The sequence below is a fragment of the Drosophila virilis genome, chromosome 4 (genome assembly GCF_030788295.1).
Source record: "Drosophila virilis strain 15010-1051.87 chromosome 4, Dvir_AGI_RSII-ME, whole genome shotgun sequence".
Taxonomy (NCBI): domain Eukaryota; kingdom Metazoa; phylum Arthropoda; class Insecta; order Diptera; family Drosophilidae; genus Drosophila; species Drosophila virilis.
The window spans coordinates 7,255,153-7,271,818 of NC_091546.1; the positions used below are offsets into that span (position 1 = coordinate 7,255,153).

The window sequence follows — 16,666 nt, forward strand, 5'->3', positions numbered from 1 at the left end:
AAAAGTCTTGGCTTGTTGTTTATGGTTTGGCCTCCAGATCAAATCTGCATCCAAATCTGGCAACATTATTTTTGGTCAAATTTCATGTCAAAATGGTACCCTCAAATATCCTATAAAGACATGGGTCAATATTTCCCACCCCCATAACTTGGTCAAAACTCAACCGATTTTCAAAAGTCTTGGCTTTTTGTTCATGGTTTGGCCTCCAGATCAAATCTGCATCCAAATCTGGCAACATTATTTTTGGTCAAATTTCATGTCAAAATGGTACCCTCAAATATCCTATAAAGACATGGGTCAATATTTCCCACCCCCATAACTTGGTCAAAACTCAACCGATTTTCAAAAGTCTTGGCTTTTTGTTTATGGTTTGGCCTCTAGATCAATTCTGCATCCAAATCTGGCAACATTAATTTTGGTCAAAATTCATGTCAAAATGATACCCTCAAATATCCCATATAGACATAGGTCTAAAGTTCCCACCCCGTTAACTCGGTCAAAACTCAACCGATTTTCAAAAGTCTTGGCTTTTTCTTCATGGTTTGGCCTCCAGATCAAATCTGCATCCAAATCTGGCAACATTATTTTTGGTCAAAATTCATGTGAAAATGATACCCTCAAATATCCTTTATAGACATAGGTCAATATTTCCCACCCCCATAACTTGGTCAAAACTCAACCGATTTTCAAAAGTCTTGGCTTTTTGTTTATGGTTTGGCCTCTAGATCAATTCTGCATCCAAATCTGACATTATTTTTGGTCAAAATTCATGTGAAAATGATACCCTCAAATATCCTTTATAGACATAGGTCAATATTTCCCACCCCCATAACTTGGTCAAAACTCAACCGATTTTCAAAAGTCTTGGCTTTTTGTTTATGGTTTGGCCTCTAGATCAATTCTGCATCCAAATCTGACAACATTATTTTTGGTCAAAATTCATGTGAAAATGATACCCTCAAATATCCTTTATAGACATAGGTCAATATTTCCCACCCCCATAACTTGGTCATAACTCAACCGATTTTCAAAAGTCTTGGCTTTTTGTTTATGGTTTGGCCTCCAGATCAAATCTGCATCCAAATCTGGCAACATTATTTTTGGTCAAATTTCATGTCAAAATGGTACCCTCAAATATCCTATAAAGACATGGGTCAATATTTCCCACCCCCATAACTTGGTCAAAACTCAACCGATTTTCAAAAGTCTTGGCTTTTTGTTCATGGTTTGGCCTCCAGATCAAATCTGCATCCAAATCTGGCAACATTATTTTTGGTCAAATTTCATGTCAAAATGGTACCCTCAAATATCCTATAAAGACATGGGTCAATATTTCCCACCTCCATAACTTGGTCAAAACTCAACCGATTTTCAAAAGTCTTGGCTTTTTGTTTATGGTTTGGCCTCTAGATCAATTCTGCATCCAAATCTGGCAACATTATTTTTGGTCAAAATTCATGTCAAAATGATACCCTCAAATATCCCATATAGACATAGGTCTAAAGTTCCCACCCCGTTAACTCGGTCAAAACTCAACCGATTTTCAAAAGTCTTGGCTTTTTCTTCATGGTTTGGCCTCCAGATCAAATCTGCATCCAAATCTGGCAACATTATTTTTGGTCAAAATTCATGTGAAAATGATACCCTCAAATATCCTTTATAGACATAGGTCAATATTTCCCACCCCCATAACTTGGTCAAAACTCAACCGATTTTCAAAAGTCTTGGCTTTTTGTTTATGGTTTGGCCTCTAGATCAATTCTGCATCCAAATCTGACAACATTATTTTTGGTCAAAATTCATGTGAAAATGATACCCTCAAATATCCTTTATAGACATAGGTCAATATTTCCCACCCCCATAACTTGGTCAAAACTCAACCGATTTTCAAAAGTCTTGGCTTTTTGTTTATGGTTTGGCCTCTAGATCAATTCTGCATCCAAATCTGACAACATTATTTTTGGTCAAAATTCATGTGAAAATGATACCCTCAAATATCCTTTATAGACATAGGTCAATATTTCCCACCCCCATAACTTGGTCAAAACTCAACCGATTTTCAAAAGTCTTGGCTTTTTGTTTATGGTTTGGCCTCTAGATCAATTCTGCATCCAAATCTGACAACATTATTTTTGGTCAAAATTCATGTGAAAATGATACCCTCAAATATCCTGTATAGACATAGGTCAATATTTCCCACCCCCATAACTTGGTCAAAACTCAACCGATTTTCAAAAGTCTTGGCTTTTTGTTTATGGTTTGGCCTCTAGATCAATTCTGCATCCAAATCTGACAACATTATTTTTGGTCAAAATTCATGTGAAAATGATACCCTCAAATATCCTTTATAGACATAGGTCAATATTTCCCACCCCCATAACTTGGTCATAACTCAACCGATTTTCAAAAGTCTTGGCTTTTTGTTTATGGTTTGGCCTCCAGATCAAATCTGCATCCAAATCTGGCAACATTATTTTTGGTCAAATTTCATGTCAAAATGGTACCCTCAAATATCCTATAAAGACATGGGTCAATATTTCCCACCCCCATAACTTGGTCAAAACTCAACCGATTTTCAAAAGTCTTGGCTTTTTGTTCATGGTTTGGCCTCCAGATCAAATCTGCATCCAAATCTGGCAACATTATTTTTGGTCAAATTTCATGTCAAAATGGTACCCTCAAATATCCTATAAAGACATGGGTCAATAAATCCCACCCCCATAACTTGGTCAAAACTCAACCGATTTTCAAAAGTCTTGGCTTTTTGTTTATGGTTTGGCCTCTAGATCAATTCTGCATCCAAATCTGGCAACATTATTTTTGGTCAAAATTCATGTCAAAATGATACCCTCAAATATCCCATATAGACATAGGTCTAAAGTTCCCACCCCGTTAACTCGGTCAAAACTCAACCGATTTTCAAAAGTCTTGGCTTTTTCTTCATGGTTTGGCCTCCAGATCAAATCTGCATCCAAATCTGGCAACATTATTTTTGGTCAAATTTCATGTCAAAATGGTACCCTCAAATATCCTATAAAGACATGGGTCAATATTTCCCACCCCCATAACTTGGTCAAAACTCAACCGATTTTCAAAAGTCTTGGCTTTTTCTTCATGGTTTGGCCTCTAGATCAATTCTGCATCCAAATCTGACAACATTATTTTTGGTCAAAATTCATGTGAAAATGATACCCTCAAATATCCTTTATAGACATAGGTCAATATTTCCCACCCCCATAACTTGGTCAAAACTCAACCGATTTTCAAAAGTCTTGACTTTTTGTTTATGGTTTGGCCTCTAGATCAATTCTGCATCCAAATCTGACAACATTATTTTTGGTCAAAATTCATGTGAAAATGATACCCTCAAATATCCTTTATAGACATAGGTCAATATTTCCCACCCCCATAACTTGGTCAAAACTCAACCGATTTTCAAAAGTCTTGGCTTTATGTTTATGGCTTGGCCTCTAGATCAATTCTGCATCCAAATCTGGCAACATTATTTTTGGTCAAAATTCATGTCAAAATGGTACCCTCAAATATCCTTTATAGACATAGGTCTAAAGTTCCCACCCCCATAACTCGGTCAAAACTCAACCGATTTTCAAAAGTCTTGGCTTTTTGTTTATGGTTTGGCCTCTAGATCAATTCTGCATCCAAATCTGACAACATTATTTTTGGTCAAAATTCATGTGAAAATGATACCCTCAAATATCCTTTATAGACATAGGTCAATATTTCCCACCCCCATAACTTGGTCAAAACTCAACCGATTTTCAAAAGTCTTGGCTTTTTGTTTATGGTTTGGCCTCTAGATCAATTCTGCATCCAAATCTGGCAACATTATTTTTGGTCAAAATTCATGTCAAAATGGTACCCTCAAATATCCTTTATAGACATAGGTCTAAAGTTCCCACCCCCATAACTCGGTCAAAACTCAACCGATTTTCAAAAGTCTTGGCTTTTTGTTCATGGTTTGGCCTCCAGATCAAATCTGCATCCAAATCTGGCAACATTATTTTTGGTCAAATTTCATGTCAAAATGATACCCTCAAATATCCTTTATAGACATAGGTCAATATTTCCCACCCCCATAACTTGGTCAAAACTCAACCGATTTTCAAAAGTCTTGGCTTTTTGTTTATGGTTTGGCCTCTAGATCAATTCTGCATCCAAATCTGGCAACATTATTTTTGGTCAAAATTCATGTCAAAATGGTACCCTTAAATATCCTTTATAGACATAGGTCTAAAGTTCCCACCCCCATAACTCGGTCAAAACTCAACCGATTTTCAAAAGTCTTGGCTTTTTCTTCATGGTTTGGCCTCCAGATCAATTCTGCATCCAAATCTGGCAACATTATTTTTTGTCAAAATTCATGTGAAAATGATACCCTCAAATATCCCATATAGACATAGGTCAATATTTCCCACCCCCATAACTTGGTCAAAACTCAACCGATTTTCAAAAGTCTTGGCTTTTTGTTTATGGTTTGGCCTCTAGATCAATTCTGCATCCAAATCTGGCAACATTATTTTTGGTCAAATTTCATGTCAAAATGATACCCTCAAATATCCCATATAGACATAGGTCTAAAGTTCCCACCCCGTTAACTCGGTCAAAACTCAACCGATTTTCAAAAGTCTTGGCTTTTTCTTCATGGTTTGGCCTCCAGATCAATTCTGCATCCAAATCTGGCAACATTATTTTTTGTCAAAATTCATGTGAAAATGATACCCTCAAATATCCTTTATAGACATAGGTCAATATTTCCCACCCCCATAACTTGGTCATAACTCAACCGATTTTCAAAAGTCTTGGCTTTTTGTTTATGGTTTGGCCTCTAGATCAATTCTGCATCCAAATCTGGCGACATTATTTTTGGTCAAAATTCATGTCAAAATGGTACCCTCAAATATCCTTTATAGACATAGGTCTAAAGTTCCCACCCCCATAACTCGGTCAAAACTCAACCGATTTTCAAAAGTCTTGGCTTCTTGTTCATGGTTTGGCCTCCAGATCAAATCTGCATCCAAACCTGACAACATTATTTTTGGTCAAAATTCATGTCCAAATGATACCCTCAAATATCCTTTATAGACATAGATCAATATTTCCCACCCCCATAACTTGGTCATAACTCAACCGATTTTCAAAAGTCTTGGCTTTTTCTTCATGGTTTGGGCTCTAGATCAATTCTGCATCCAAATCTGACAACATTATTTTTGGTCAAAATTCATGTGAAAATGATACCCTCAAATATCCTTTATAGACATAGGTCAATATTTCCCACCCCCATAACTTGGTCAAAACTCAACCGATTTTCAAAAGTCTTGGCTTTTTGTTTATGGTTTGGCCTCTAGATCAATTCTGCATCCAAATCTGGCAACATTATTTTTGGTCAAAATTCATGTCAAAATGGTACCCTCAAATATTTTATAGACATAGGTCTAAAGTTCCCACCCCCATAACTCGGTCAAAACTCAACCGATTTTCAAAAGTCTTGTCTTTTTGTTTATGGTTTGGCCTCTAGATCAATTCTGCATCCAAATCTGACAACATTATTTTTGGTCAAAATTCATGTGAAAATGATACCCTCAAATATCCTTTATAGACATAGGTCAATATTTCCCACCCCCATAACTTGGTCAAAACTCAACCGATTTTCAAAAGTCTTGGCTTTTTGTTTATGGTTTGGCCTCTAGATCAATTCTGCATCCAAATCTGGCAACATTATTTTTGGTCAAAATTCATGTCAAAATGGTACCCTCAAATATCCTTTATAGACATAGGTCTAAAGTTCCCACCCCCATAACTCGGTCAAAACTCAACCGATTTTCAAAAGTCTTGGCTTTTTGTTTATGGTTTGGCCTCTAGATCAATTCTGCATCCAAATCTGACAACATTATTTTTGGTCAAAATTCATGTGAAAATGATACCCTCAAATATCCTTTATAGACATAGGTCAATATTTCCCACCCCCATAACTTGGTCATAACTCAACCGATTTTCAAAAGTCTTGGCTTTTTGTTTATGGTTTGGCCTCTAGATCAATTCTGCATCCAAATCTGGCAACATTATTTTTGGTCAAAATTCATGTCAAAATGGTACCCTCAAATATCCTTTATAGACATAGGTCTAAAGTTCCCACCCCCATAACTCGGTCAAAACTCAACCGATTTTCAAAAGTCTTGGCTTTTTGTTCATGGTTTGGCCTCCAGATCAAATCTGCATCCAAACCTGACAACATTATTTTTGGTCAAAATTCATGTCCAAATGATACCCTCAAATATCCTTTATAGACATAGATCAATATTTCCCACCCCCATAACTTGGTCAAAACTCAACCGATTTTCAAAAGTCTTGGCTTTTTGTTTATGGTTTGGCCTCTAGATCAATTCTGCATCCAAATCTGGCAACATTATTTTTGGTCAAAATTCATGTCAAAATGGTACCCTCAAATATCCTTTATAGACATAGGTCTAAAGTTCCCACCCCCATAACTCGGTCAAAACTCAACCGATTTTCAAAAGTCTTGGCTTTTTGTTCATGGTTTGGCCTCCAGATCAAATCTGCATCCAAATCTGGCAACATTATTTTTGGTCAAATTTCATGTCAAAATGATACCCTCAAATATCCCAAATAGACATAGGTCTAAAGTTCCCACCCCGTTAACTCGGTCAAAACTCAACCGATTTTCAAAAGTCTTGGCTTTTTCTTCATGGTTTGGCCTCCAGATCAAATCTGCATCCAAATCTGGCAACATTATTTTTTGTCAAAATTCATGTCCAAGTGATACCCTCAAATATCCCATATAGACATAGGTCAATATTTCCCACCCCCATAACTTGGTCAAAACTCAACCGATTTTCAAAAATCTTGGCTTTTTGTTCATGGTTTGGCCTCCAGATCAAATCTGCATCCAAATCTGGCAGCATTATTTTTGGTCAAATTTCATGTCAAAATGGTACCCTCAAATATCCTATAAAGACATGGGTCAATATTTCCCACCCCCATAACTTGGTCAAAACTCAACCGATTTTCAAAAGTCTTGGCTTTTTGTTCATGGTTTGGCCTCTAGATCAATTCTGCATCCAAATCTGGCAGCATTATTTTTGGTCAAATTTCATGTCAAAATGATACCCTCAAATGTCCCATATAGACATAGGTCTAAAGTTCCCACCCCGTTAACTCGGTCAAAACTCAACCGATTTTCAAAAGTCTTGGCTTTTTCTTCATGGTTTGGCCTCCAGATCAAATCTGCATCCAAATCTGGCAACATTATTTTTGGTCAAATTTCATGTCAAAATGGTACCATCAAATATCCTTTATAGACATAGGTCAATATTTCCCACCCCCATAACTTGGTCAAAACTCAACCGATTTTCAAAAGTCTTGGCTTTTTGTTTATGGTTTGGCCTCTAGATCAATTCTGCATCCAAATCTGACAACATTATTTTTGGTCAAAATTCATGTCAAAATGGTACCCTCAAATATCCTTTATAGACATAGGTCTAAAGTTCCCACCCCCATAACTCGGTCAAATTTCATCAGATTTTCATAAAGTTTGTGTTTTTGTTAATGTTTTGTCCTCAAGATTAAATCAATCAATCAATAATCAAAATTATTTGCACATAAATAATTTACCAGAATATGAAATTTCAATAAAAATTAAAAAATAATACTAATAAATAAATTCGATAGAATATCTAGAACCTGTGTTTGTCTTTTGTTCCACCCAGCTACTTTCTTGGAATTCTGAGCTATTCTCAGCCGTATTCCTTCTTCTTTTTTTAAATATTTTTATTTATAGTATTTCTTGTTATTTGCAATACGTGGAAATGATGTATGTAAGCCTCACCTGCCGGCACGCGAACGATAATCCTGTGACATTTTTCTGGGCTGTTGGTTTTTCGGTGTGGGCGAAAGTTCCCGTGAACTTTTGCTGGATGCGGTGCCGCTGCCCGATGCGCCCGCCGCATTGACGCCACCAACCCTGTCATCCAGCTCCACAACGATGCTCGTGTTGGTGCCACGTCGCTCCCGGACCGCCTGTGGCGATGTCGTCGATATGCTCGTGCGTTTATGGTGCTTCAATGGCGTGCCGCCGCCAGCGCCTGCACCAGCTGCGCTGGCAGCAGCGGCTCCTCCGCCTGCGGTCGCGCCAGACGCGCCTCTACTATGGTCCACTTCAGGACAGGCAGCCACCGCGACACCCTCAAGATTTGTGCTCAAGGGTAGCCCATTGCCATTAAGCGTTGGCGTTGACGTTGGCGTTGCCTGTGCTTTGATTTTGATTTTATTTTGTTCGGCGGGCGTTGCTTTCGGTGTGGGCAGCGGCGACTGTTGTTGCTGCTGCTGCTGTTGCTGCTGTTGCTGCTGCTGCTGCTGCTGCTGCTGTTGTTGTTGTTGCTGCTGCTGCTGCTGTTGTTGTTGTTGCTGCTGCGCATTTGTCGTACGTTTGATGGTTACAAAGCGCAGGTTCTCAAATATCGATGTGAAATGCTGCGACATGATGTTTTGGGCTTCTGCTTTGCTCGCCAAAAGACTTTTCCACTTTTTTTTTTCGATTCTTTTGCCTCGTTTATTTAAAATGCAGCCAGCACAGGTGAACTTGAAACCCTCTCGAGCTCAGCACAACTTTTGATTAAATTCTCTTTAAGAAACAAAATACAAAAAAAAAACTCTGACTTTTGGCTTTCTGGTCGCAGGCCACAGCCAATTGGTTTCCAGTTGTTGCTTGTTGTTGCTCGAATTGCTGCCGATTGAAAACTTTAAGAAAACATTTGTTAGACAATCGCAGAATCAAGCGAAAGGGCAAGCTGTTTATACAAGATGTGATGCATTCAAACAAGAGAATTGTATTTAAGGCAAAGTTTAAAATGAATTCTAAACATATTCATAATACAAATTTAGAATTAAACAAAAATTGGGGATTGATATAAATTATTTTAATTAAATAAGTAAAAATTTAAGCAAGAAATAATTTATGATTCCAACTTGTTTAAGAGAATATTAAATAAATTGATAAGAAGTCTAAATGAGCCTAGCATCGAAAATTTTAATTTAATTTTGCCTAACATCATATTATAAGTTCAACCATTCAAGACTGTTTTAGCGATGATATACTGTACCGTTAAATCATTTGGCATCAAATTAAATATGCAAATGTATTTTGCTTGCTTAATTAATCGAATTTAAGCAGGCGCTAAACTAATCATAATTGCCTTAGGCTCTAGCTGCTGGAATGATTAATGAACTTTTGTCATATCTTTTATCTCTCTCAAACTCCGAATCAAGAGCAATTCGCATTGTATTGGCTTGAATTGCTTTCACGGACTTAAGAACGCGCTCAATTGTACGTAACTTGTACAACTTTATTGCCCGAGCTTCCTGCCAATCCCAATCGCAATCCATTCCACGTGCAGTTGTTTCATTTTTAAGTCCTTGCCGCAGCCGTCCTGGCAATGCGTAGCTCATTAACTTTCAAATCAAGCAACCTACATTTACTTTTCCAGAACAACAATTCCCGCAACTATAACTCAGGTCCGGAGCACATCGTTTGCCGTCTGGCGTTTGCCTTTGGAGACTTTCCGGCTTGCGAGACTTTCGAGAGATTCGTTTGCCTTGGGCTAGATAAGTGCGACGTTGGGCTCTGCCGGCACTTAGTAGCAATTAAAAGTATCTTTATGGCAATTTACCAGCTGCTGCGCAGCGTAAGCCACAAACTAGATTTCCACAATCCAGCTGCGGCTTAATTATGTGCGGATGCACATTGTAAAATTTTCTTAATCAAAACTCACGCCGACTTCAACTCAAAGTTAATTCGATTAGAACACCTTTAAAATGTAAGAAAATGTAAGAAAATGGTTTTGTTTTAAGCCATATACTATACGCAGGGCCATTTGCAGGCAACAGCTGTGAAAGCCTTTTGTTTTCGCTAAACTGTATTTGAAAGACACGAACCTTAACCTTTACATTAGCATCATATTCCGAGAGCTTTTCACGCCCAGTTAACACCAGCTGTCGCAGTTTTTGAGACAACACGCAAAATTTCATCAAGAGCCTCCCATTTTGTTAACTAATTCGCGCCTGGTTCCGTTCTGCTGGCCGCAGCTGTTCTCGCAAATACATCATCAACAATTGGCCAGGTAAGGACGGGGCGAGCAGGCCGCAAAAAGTATACAAACTTGGCAGCTGAGACCTTTGGCTCAATATAATCATTATGGCATAAGAGAGTTCACAGTACTGCTGGATTTGCACTATTGACCTATCGCTTTTAAGACCGCCGCCCAGAAAACTAAGCTAAGCTCACGACGTCACATTTCTGGCTCATAACCCTTGCCATTTAAGCTGGGCGTTGATCACCCATCCGCCAGTCAATCAGAACATAACATCCGTCGAGTTCCAAGCATCGAGAATAGGTCACATAACCAAATCTTATAAGCAACTGGCAGCAGCTCATTGGAACATTGTGAGCGTGATATAATTACACAAGAGAATAAAAACGCTTTATCAACTTTCGCCATGATTGATGCAACTATTTTCCAACTGGACATCCTCTGACCACATCTTGTTGTGGGTCCATAGTCAGCAATCGGTCGCATCAAATCCGTTTGAGCAGTTCTTTTTGGGTTAATTAATTATTGTTCAACATCATTAGGTATATAAATCTAGCATTTTAGAAACAGCAAATCACAAGCAGTTTATAATTTGATTTATTAACTCGTAAGAGTGCTCGAGGCGGAAGCGCTCGACTAGAAGATGCCCTGCCTCAATCTGTCTATGTTTTCTATACGAGAATCTTTATGCCTTTATACTTTGCTGTACTCAAATTACAAAATTTACTCGAGAGGAGAAATAGACAATAAACCAGTTTTTATTTCAAATTTGAAATCCCCAGCTTCTGTGGTTTCGAAGAACGACGCCTTCCCACACACGGACAGGCAGACATGCGAAAAATGTATATGTATTTTTAACCTAAACAGGTTACCAGAAGTCTGATTTTGCCTGTTGCATGCATTTCCATAATGCACATTTATAATAAGTGCTGGATTGTACAAGCAAATGCCAACACGGAGCACGCACATTTGCCATATACATTTTTGTAGTCTACTTATGTGCGCACGTTTCCCATATGGAATTCTGTAGTCTGCTTTTGTGCGCTAATCTGTGACCCGCTGACTGAGCCAATAATGTTTGGCCAAATAACACATGAAAAATCACACACAATGATGGAACGGCAAATTGTTGACCGCGTACTGAATTGGTTGAATGAATCGGCATCCATTATACAAATTCCAGCTGGCCTTTGATTTGCAGCTGGCGCTGTCATGAGTACGAATGTGTTTTGTTTTGATGTGTTTGTTTTTTTTTTTTTGTTTGCGACTCGTTGCGAGTTCCGAAAAAAAATATTTTGATGCAGGCACAAAACAAAGCGTCGGCAGGGGCACTGAGATTTGGCATTTAAATTCAAATCACAAGCATAAACATTCGCTTTGATTTGCAAAAACACAACACACACACACACACACACACACATATGCGCATCTGTCCCTTTCTGTTTCGTTGCTTCTCTCTCTTCCGCATCATTTCGTCTGTTATTGTTGGCCTCTCGAATTGCTTAAGCAAATAAAAATAATGAACCGCATTTTGGTCTATTTTGTTGAATTTGTGTTTGTTGTTCTTGTTCTTGTTGTGTATGTGTTTCTGTGTGTGAGTGTGTGGCTAATCAATCAATCAATCAATTAATTGACCGATTTGATATGCTCGTATGTAAGTTTATTTTTATTGCTGATAGCCAACAGTTGTTGCTATTTTCTTAGCCTTTGGCCATTTTGGCACTTAGTCAAAGTGATTGAATATGGCCAACTTAGCTGTTGAGTATCAGCTGCGACTAGGCATATCCTTTTGGAAGGACTGTAGAAATACTTGTGTCCGTCTTACAGGTTTCATTAATGTGAGGAACATAGAGGTAGTTTAACTCCAAGTTTCGCACAAATAATGCGCACCTCTTGAATTCATAAGCTCAAATGGAAACTTGTCTTGCATTTTACTGGAGCTAACCATTCATTCCCTTCATCCATACGAGACATTTGGTCCGGAATGAAGCGAACTATTGAAAGATATAACCACTTACGCTTCAACACGTATTCCAAACCACTTAACACACAACTGCATTGGCAGATTTTCTCAATCATCGTTTCAAATCCAATCAATTGCTTTAAAATAAACTTGAATACAATCAAAGGCGAAGCGCAACAAAAGGACAAATGCTGCAAAGCCTGAATGCTTTTCATATTATCTCAAATGACAACACAGAAGCAACGAAAAATAAAGAATAAAAAAAAGCAGCCACCAACTACATAACAAGAAATCGCAGCAATGGAAAGAGTCGCACAATTGGAAGACAAAAGCAGAGGCAATGCCGAAACAGAAGCTGGCAAAAAAAACAACAAAAAAATACAGAAAAAAGTATCACAGACACATACAACCGGAATGCAAAAAAAAAGGGGGCAGAAAGTACAAATCTGTTAAGAAAATCCATTTAAATGTTTGGGCCAGAGCCAAACAGCGGTAGCGGTTGAATAAAAAACTGTAGCATACTTTTGCGGGCGGGCCCGCAATAAAGTGTTGCCTCCTCTCTCACACACACACACACACGCGCACAAATTTATAATGCACGCCTGCCATAAGTTTAACTCAGGCCAGAGATCGTTTTCAGTTCATTTTTCCTTATGCAAATACACAAATTGAAAAAAAAAAAAAACAGCTTACAAAAATGTGAAGTGCGGCCATCAAAAAAATAAATAATAAAATTGTAAAGCGCTCAACTGTTGGACTTTGAGTGGGAAGATATACACACACATTACAGACACAGATAGCTAGACAAGCGCTGGACAGCGTGCCTTTGCCTGCGGCTTGCCCTTTTTGTTCGCGCCCAGGTACACCAAGCTGGGCGACTAACTGACTAACTGGGTAATCCGCTGCACAGCTGGCTCAGCTCTCTATGGGATTAACATATGAAAGACTGGCGCGCGCAAAAGGTTCATCCTTTGAAGGAGCGCCGGCTGCTGCTGCTGTTGCTGCGGCTGCTGTGTGTGTTATTCACAAACAACATCAAGTATGCATACTTGCCGCTGTAAAAAAGTTATACAAAATAAACATTCACACTTTGGCTACACATGCCCACATGGAAAATTCATATTTGCTTCGCCTTCTTGGATCATGTCAGTAGCAGCTGCGCCTGTTTTGCTTGCCCTTGTCAATATTTATATATTGTTATTATTTGAAATTGATATGTAAAAGCTGACTGGAAACATTCATTATACCCGTCACTTAACATGCTGCAAATGGCTGGGCAAAGTCAACTTATTCGAGCCGAAATGAATTACCAGCAAAATCGCACAATATTGTGTAGGTTAGGCTTTCATAAAGGGCAGCAACCCATAAATAAATAGACACTAATTAGATTATTTTTAGATAATTTAGCAATGAGCATTCGGCAGCCAATCCAAAAATTAGGGAATATTAAATATAATATAAAAATAGAATAGTATATTAAAAAATAATAAATATAATAATAATAAATATATATATTTCGGCTGCAGATCGGCAACCATCTTCAAGGCAATTATTTGATTTTTATTTTATTAAAATAAAATGAAATCTTTATGAGTGTCATATCATATCATATCATATCTTTCTTCCACTTGACTAAACTGTTGACAGCTTCATATAAAATTCAAACCTTTGTATATATTAAAAATAAATAAGAAAAACCTCCAACCTGCAGTTCAATAAAAAAATATATTTTTTATTTACCCCAATCTATCGCAAAGGCAATTCAGAGATTTCCGTGGCACCCAATTAATAAGTTTTCTTTATGAAATATTGGAAGACCTTTACAAATATATGCATCAACAACTCCAAGGAATATATTCGACCTTCAGTTATACCGAATTTGGCTCTATTTTAGCCGACTAGGAGATACCCTAAGCCGATGGCTAAAAAAAGCCATGGACAGGCAGACGGACATGGCTAAATCGCCTCGGCCTTTGATGCTGATCAGGAATGTATATAGGAGATGCTTCCTTTAATTTGAACCCATTTTTAACAATAATAATAAAGGCAAACACTTTGGGTCGCAAATGTGAGCCAGCTTCATGCTGCCAAATGACTTTGAAATTGAAATTAAATTAAACCAAATGTCGACCACATTTTTGTTTTTCTTATGTAAATTACAAAGTATATTTCATTAAATAATTCAAACTATTTTTGTCTTTACGGACAACAACAATGCATAAGTTGAGCTTTAAAAAAATTTCATTTTTTTTAAGAAAATACAGAGGAAAATCACTTTAAGAAGCTGTCTTTGGCAAGAACTATTTTTCATTTTAACTTAAATATACAAATGACATTCTCACATTGAAAGAAAGCATTTTTCATTTAAATAGAATAATAATCAAAAGACATGAGAACGTCAAAGAGAGGCGCGCACACACACACGCATACAGAGACAGAAAGCGTGCCGCAAGGATGCGGAAGTGGAGGGCAGCTGCTGCTCTAAAAGTGGAGCAAACTTTGCTGAGTTGTCTCAAAAATGTAATGTGTTCTAATTGTTTTTCAATTTATTCACCGACACTGGGCGGGGCAGGGGCAAATCGAGTTATGAACAGCGCTCGGCTCGCTTCAAAGTTAATTATTGTTTTCATTAATGCTTCAACTCTTTGCTAAATGTTTTTGCTGATGCCAATTTTCTCAATTCAATCAAAGGCCCATTGCGGCTAACAGTTAAGTGCTTGGCCCTGTCTTCGGCGCTACGACATCATAATAAATGATTTATTTTAAACATAATTAATTTGATACGAAGAACAAAAAGTTCATTTGCATTAATTTGACAGCCACAGACCATTTAAAGCCCAATTTGCAGTCTGGCCAAAATCATTTCATTTCGTGATTTATTTAATTGGCATTGGCAACATTAATCAATTGCCTTTGAGGCTTAGGTGCACAGTTTGCGTGATTATTGCGGCTCAACAATTGGGCAATATTTATGCAATTATAATTAAATGTTGCACAATTTTAGGCTCCCTTAGAGAAACTAACATTTAGTTGCAAGATCTTGTTAATTATTTCAACCATTTCAGTCAAGAAAGTGAACATTGAGTAAACAAAGCTGGCCAACCAGACGTATACTTAATTAATATGCATCTTAGCAAGGCTTAGCTTAAAATAACATAAGCAGAAAATTCACTTAATGCTCAAACTATTGCAAGCAAAATAGTCTCAAATCAGAAGTCCATACGAATTTTGGAAACTTTAAAATAAAAATGATATTTAGATTTTAACGGAATGATTTATTTTATGTACTTAATTTAATCTGCCTTTAAAGTAACAAATAAAAGCACAACATGTGCAATAAGTGAAGTCTTTTATTTCTTACTAATATTCTTATTTCTTCACTACAAAAATATGTAGTTATTATGGAAATTTAGATGTTTAAGAATGCTCTTAATTTTCCGGCAAAGTCGGCTTGTTTTAATTAATTCAATTTTATCTTACTCTCACTTATCCTACTGCTATATCTTTCTTCAAAACGGCAATTCTTGAGTTTAATCAGCTAATTGCATAAAAAAAAACGTCAAAAATAATATTTAATTGTGTTTTATGGTAAATTAAATTTAAAAATTGTAATATTTCAATGGTTTATGAAATTAATGCATATTTTCCGCATTCGTTTTTCAATTACCTTTTAAGCAAAAAGTATTTAACAAATCACCTTTTACGTTTCCTATGGCACAATTGTAGACCAAGACTATGCTTCAATTATAATTTTTATTTACAAGTGCATTTTTATTTGTAAAGGTTATTTTTTTAAATTTTTGTTGTTGGTTATTTCATATTTGTTTTGTTTTTCAATTTGTATCTGCACTGCACTTACAAAGTTTTTGTTAGAATCTATTTTCTTTGGCTTATCATGTTGGTCCAAATTGAATTTAAGCTGGAATTTGTATCTTTAGACTTTTAGCTCGATCCAACGAACTCAAGCGCCGCGCGTTAACTGAAGCTAAGGCAGCAACGCAGCATCCTTAAATAGTAGTCGCTCCCCCAGGACTGGCACACGGTCGTCTTCAAAGTCAACAACCACACAGCATCCGTTCACCATTGTTGAAAGCTTTGCTTTTCACCAACCCGACAACACACACGCACGAATCGGGAAAATCAACAATGGTTTGCGACTTGGCTAAAGCTCTAGACTGGAATGTGCAACAGGTGTTACCAGTCCCGCTGGCGATGCCAATGCAACAGGTGTCTGGCAGAGAGCAGGGCTGGGGAGGCCCGCTTCAAAATGAAAATCAAACCAGTTTAATTTTTTTTTAATAGATTTTAAAAGCGCGTTTTTATTTCACTTTTTGCATGCAACGGACGCATTTTTTGTGATTAGCAGCTGAAAAATGCGTTGAAATTCTCAATTGATTTCGATTTGATTTTTTCAACATTCATCAAAATTAAAAAAAAAACTACAACAATTAACCTTAGCATAAATGAACAACAAAAAAGTTGTGCTTAAAACTAACCTAATCTATGTGAATAAATATATATAATATATATATATATACCCTAGATGGCCCCCCACTGAACACAAATTAACTAATATAGC

General features: G+C 37.2%; 1 protein-coding gene across 2 annotated transcripts in view; it reads right to left on the minus strand.

Moving 5' to 3' along the window:
- The window catches only part of Nos (Nitric oxide synthase), a 54,211-nt gene extending 37,687 nt beyond the window's left edge, over positions 1–16,524 (minus strand). For both annotated transcript variants that reach the window (XM_032438003.2, XM_032438002.2), the window contains exons 1-2: positions 15,755–16,524; positions 7,865–8,775 (exon numbers count right to left, since the gene is read on the minus strand). In XM_032438003.2, the coding sequence (XP_032293894.1) occupies positions 7,865–8,517 (653 nt within the window). In that variant the 5' untranslated portion in view covers positions 8,518–8,775; positions 15,755–16,524. The remainder of the gene's footprint in view (positions 1–7,864; positions 8,776–15,754) is intronic.
- Between the last annotated feature and the right edge of the window lie 142 nt (positions 16,525–16,666).